At 43.5% G+C, this 4,259-nt stretch overlaps 1 protein-coding gene across 1 annotated transcript in view; it reads left to right on the top strand.

Annotated features, from left to right (window-relative positions):
- Positions 1-233: 233 nt before the first annotated feature.
- syt16 (synaptotagmin XVI) overlaps positions 234-4,259 on the top strand; it is a 10,772-nt gene continuing 6,746 nt past the window's right edge. The window contains exons 1-2 of the mRNA XM_037694814.1: positions 234-249; positions 472-714. Of these exons, the coding sequence (XP_037550742.1) occupies positions 234-249; positions 472-714 (259 nt within the window). The remainder of the gene's footprint in view (positions 250-471; positions 715-4,259) is intronic.

Consider the following 4,259-nt stretch of genomic DNA (forward strand, 5'->3'; position numbering starts at 1 on the left):
ACAGGAAGTGTATATGATGAACAGGAAGTGTACGTGTTGGACAGGAAGTGTATGTGTTGGGCAGGAAGTGTACGTGTTGGTCAGGAAGTGTACGTGTTGAAGAGGAAGTGTATGTGTTGAAGAAGAAGTGTACGTGTTGAACAGGAAGTGTATGTGTTGGGCAGGAAGTGTACGTGTTGGGCAGGAATTGTATGTGTTGGACAGGAAGTGTATGTGTTGAACAGGAAGTGTACATGTTGGACAGGAAGTGTACGTGTTGGACAGGAAGTGCATGTGTTGAACAGGAAGTGTACATGTTGCCATCCAGCTGAGCTGCTGGTTGAACCAGCTGGATCTTTATTGTTCTGCAGCTGTTTTTGCACTGATTACTCTTTAATTGGTCACTCAAATACTAAAACTGCGCTCGTTCTGTCTGTGTGTATCACATGTACCATGTGTACTGTGTGTGTGTATGTGTGTGTGTGTATCCAGACTGTCTGTTTGTGTGGTCTGATCAGTGTGTCATTGTATGTCCCCTCTCCCTCTCCCTCCTCCTGCCAGTCACACCCGAGGCCATCGGCTTCCTGTCGGCGGTAGGCGTCTTCATCGTGGCGTTGGCCGTCCTCTTCCTGTTCATCAACAAGAAACTGTGCTTTTCGAGGGTTGGTGGACTGCCCTGTTTAGAGCAACGAGGCCACCACAAGAAGGGACGACTCGGCGTTCTGCAGGGGCTCGGTGAGTGACCGGCCCGTTGGTGTTCGCTGAAACATCAGCAATGTTTTACAGTGAAGGTGTTTCCAGAAGACTGTTTGATTTCTGCACAATAATACAGACGTCACACTCTTTATATTAAGTTGCCAGTTTATTCAAACCTAAATCAATTCACACAAGAAGATTGTGTTTCTTTCCACCCAGATATGGTTTTATTCAAATAAAGACTTTGATTCACTTTATAACATATGGCAATGACTGAACAAAATCAGGTAACAAAACAAAACTTTGTTTGTGCTGAGTTTGTAAAGTTCCCTGTTTTTGTTCCAAACCAAGGTACAGACATCTTGGAAACCAGAAAGAGAAAACATGATAATCATCTAAAAGCATAAATCACATTTCTTTATTGCTTAGTGCCACAAAATGAATAGAGGAAGCTATCTAAAGCATTTATGACTTTGGCCCATGGTACTGTGATCCTTGTATTAAGGTACATACCGAACCTTGACCCTCATACTGAGGTACCAATCGAACAGTGACTGAACCGAACTAAACCGCAGTCTGTTTCTAAATTCTGTGTTTAAGTAAGCATTGATGATTGTTGCTTAAAAACTGAACCCTGCATCCCATCAGAGCGTGCACCCCTTCTGTGTGGGTTGTGACCCTGTTAAATGACAGAAGTGGATTGTGGGTGAGTTTGTGTTTGTCGGTGATTTCCGTGGGCGATTGTGAATGCACAAGAGAGAGTTGCGTGAGTCAGCTTCAAACTGAATGCAAAACCTTGAAGAAAGCAGAAAAATCTATTCGGATGGATACAGCTGGCTAGTTTTTAGCTTTTTTATCTGTTTATGTCATCAAGTCAAACTTTTCTTTCCGCCCACTTGGTAAACAGTAGGAACACCCAGCGTGAAGATTACCAAAGGCTGAATAAATCTTTGAGTGCATTACGTTCTTCCTTTTGGTGTTTACTAGAGATTTAGGTGAACATCACACAAACATGGCTTCAAACTTGACTTAGGAGCTTTACTTTGAAACTGAAATCTTCAGAAAACTTTCTACGCACATTTAAAAGCAAAGTGAAGTAAAATGAAAGCCTCTCCAAATGTCCTGCTGATTTCCTCCTCAGCTTCATGTCAGAGGAGACTGGGAGTCAAAGCGTGGGCAAACATTTGTTCATGGCTCACCTGCAGCAGGTGGAGCCTCAGGTATTTCCTGATCAAACAGCACATCCTGTTTGGAGTCTCACTGTAACAACTCCATCTCTTATTGGAGCATCGCAGCACAAGGTAAGGGCTGTTAGAACCCCCGATCCAGTCAGACTGTCCCTGAACGCCTCATTTTAGTCAAAAACGCACACTGAAACTTCTATCTATCTTCTAAACTATCTTGGATACGGAGAGGAAAATGAAGAAAACGAGAAGAAGATAAAATATCGACTTTTTCTTTTCAACGTTCTGGAGCTGGACCAGTTTCCTCGTAATCTGGAAGAATGTGACGTTAAACTTTTTTTGTTTGTTTGTTTTCTATCATTTTAAGTTTAAAATTGTTCAAGGTTCTGACAGAGTTCTGGATGATATATGACTACTCTTCTTCTTCTTCTTCTTCTTCTGTTCAGTTAAAATGGATGGTTTTCTGATTGCAGAACTATCTTGAATACAGAGTCCAGTACTTTTCAGTCAGGCTGAGGTTGGTGCTTTGGGGAGGTCAGTCCAGAAGCTAAATGCTAGTCTGATTTATCCAGTTCTGATGGTTTATCCAGTCAGATACCAGTTCTGATGATTCATCCAATCAGAGACCAGTTCTGATGGTTCATCCAATCAGAGACCAGTTCTGATGGTGTATCCAATCAGAGACCAGTTCTCATGTGTGTCTGGATCACGGTCCTGTTGGACTCAACTGTGTTTAAGTTTCGACTGTCCAGCTGTTGGTTTGCAAGGAAGTTGAAGAATCTGCAGGTAGTCGTCCTCTTTCTTTGTTTCAGTACCCAAGCATGATGTTGCCACCACCGTGCCTGGAAGTTGGTTCAGTGGTCTGAGGTATGGACGCCTCACCTTGAGTCCTTCAAATGTCCTTCTTGTCTTTGGGTCCAAACAGCTCAGTCTTTGTCTTGTATGACCATCAAAACTTTGCCCAGAAGACATTTGTCTTGTCCATGTGGACAGCTTGAAGGTTTTGGAGCTTCTTCCTTGGTCCTCTTAGTCCATGGTGATCTAGAATTGTTCTCACTGTGGACAGGGACACGGGTGTTCCAGCAGATTCCAGTTCAGGGCAGGCTTGAGTCTTGGAGGGTGAAGCAGTTCCTTTCCAAGGGGAACATTAGAGTATCCTTCAGTCCAATGAGTGCTGTCAATCAAACAGTTTTCATAATGGCAAAGAGAAACAATCAGCTGCAGTCGATCATGATCACTAACAGGAAGTTAACTGGCCTTGTCAAGTTAAAAGACCTTGTAGAACCTTCAGCAGCATATCTGAGCCGGTGTGTATAATTTATTGTAAATTCACGTTCAAGTAATCTTTAAAGTTTGTTGTAGAATCGTACAGATCTGTTTCTGAGAGCTCCCAGAAACAGATCTGTTTAAATAAATCATTAAATGTCTGAGTGAACCTGCTCTTCATGACTGAAGCTGCATTTTTGTTTCAAACCTGAAACTCAAAGATTAAATCAACACAAGAGCAGCTGTGGAAAGAAGAGGAACAGAATTAAAGTGATGTTTTTCTGGGACCTGCAGATGATGCCCCCTGTGGCCCTCGGCCTGTTATCAGTTTTATCTACCTGCTTTGTGAAGAGACGTTTAGAGCCGCTCGCCCACTCAGAGAGCAGCTTCCTCTCTGCTCTGCAGGTAACCATGGCGAGCGCTGAAGGAGGTCCGACGAGCTGCACTGCAGAGACGAGGGGGCGACGGCTCCACCGACACGTCACCCATTCAGCTGTTGCTATCCAATTATCATCACTCTGTGACTCTCTTCCAGCTGAAGCTTCGTCTTTCCACCAGGCAGGAGCTTCTAAAGAAACCGTCTGCAGAACTGACAGAACCTTCTGAGCTGAGAGACTTCTTCTTTAAATGTTAGGTCCACGAGCATCACCTCAGGGTGTGTTTTAACAACGCCAAAAGATAAAGAAGGAAGAAGTTCTGATCCAGCGTTCTGTCCCCCTCATTTTATTTAACCTTTATTTATACAGGTTGAGTCATGAGGACTCATTTTCAAGAGAGACCTGTTTTAGACAAACAACATATAGAGAACAGAGAACAATATACAGCAATAAAAAGCAATTAAAGTAAAAATAGTGTTGTAAAAACACTGTTACTGTTAGCAGCATGGTCCTATTAGCAGAGTGCTCCTGTTAGCAGCATGGTCCTATTAGCAGAGTGGTCCTGTTAGCAGAGTGGTTCTGTTAGCAGTGAGGTTCTCTTAGAAGCATGGTCCTGTTAGCAGCCAGGTCCTATTAGCAGCATGGTCCTGTTAGCAGCTGGGTTCTATTAGTTGAGTGGTCCTGTTAGCAATGAGGTTCTCTTAGCAACGTGGTCCTGTTAGCAGCTGGGTCCTATTAGCAGTGTGGTCCTGTTAGC

The sequence above is a fragment of the Nematolebias whitei genome, chromosome 21 (genome assembly GCF_014905685.2).
Source record: "Nematolebias whitei isolate Nwh7 chromosome 21, NemWhi1, whole genome shotgun sequence".
NCBI lineage: Eukaryota > Metazoa > Chordata > Actinopteri > Cyprinodontiformes > Rivulidae > Nematolebias > Nematolebias whitei.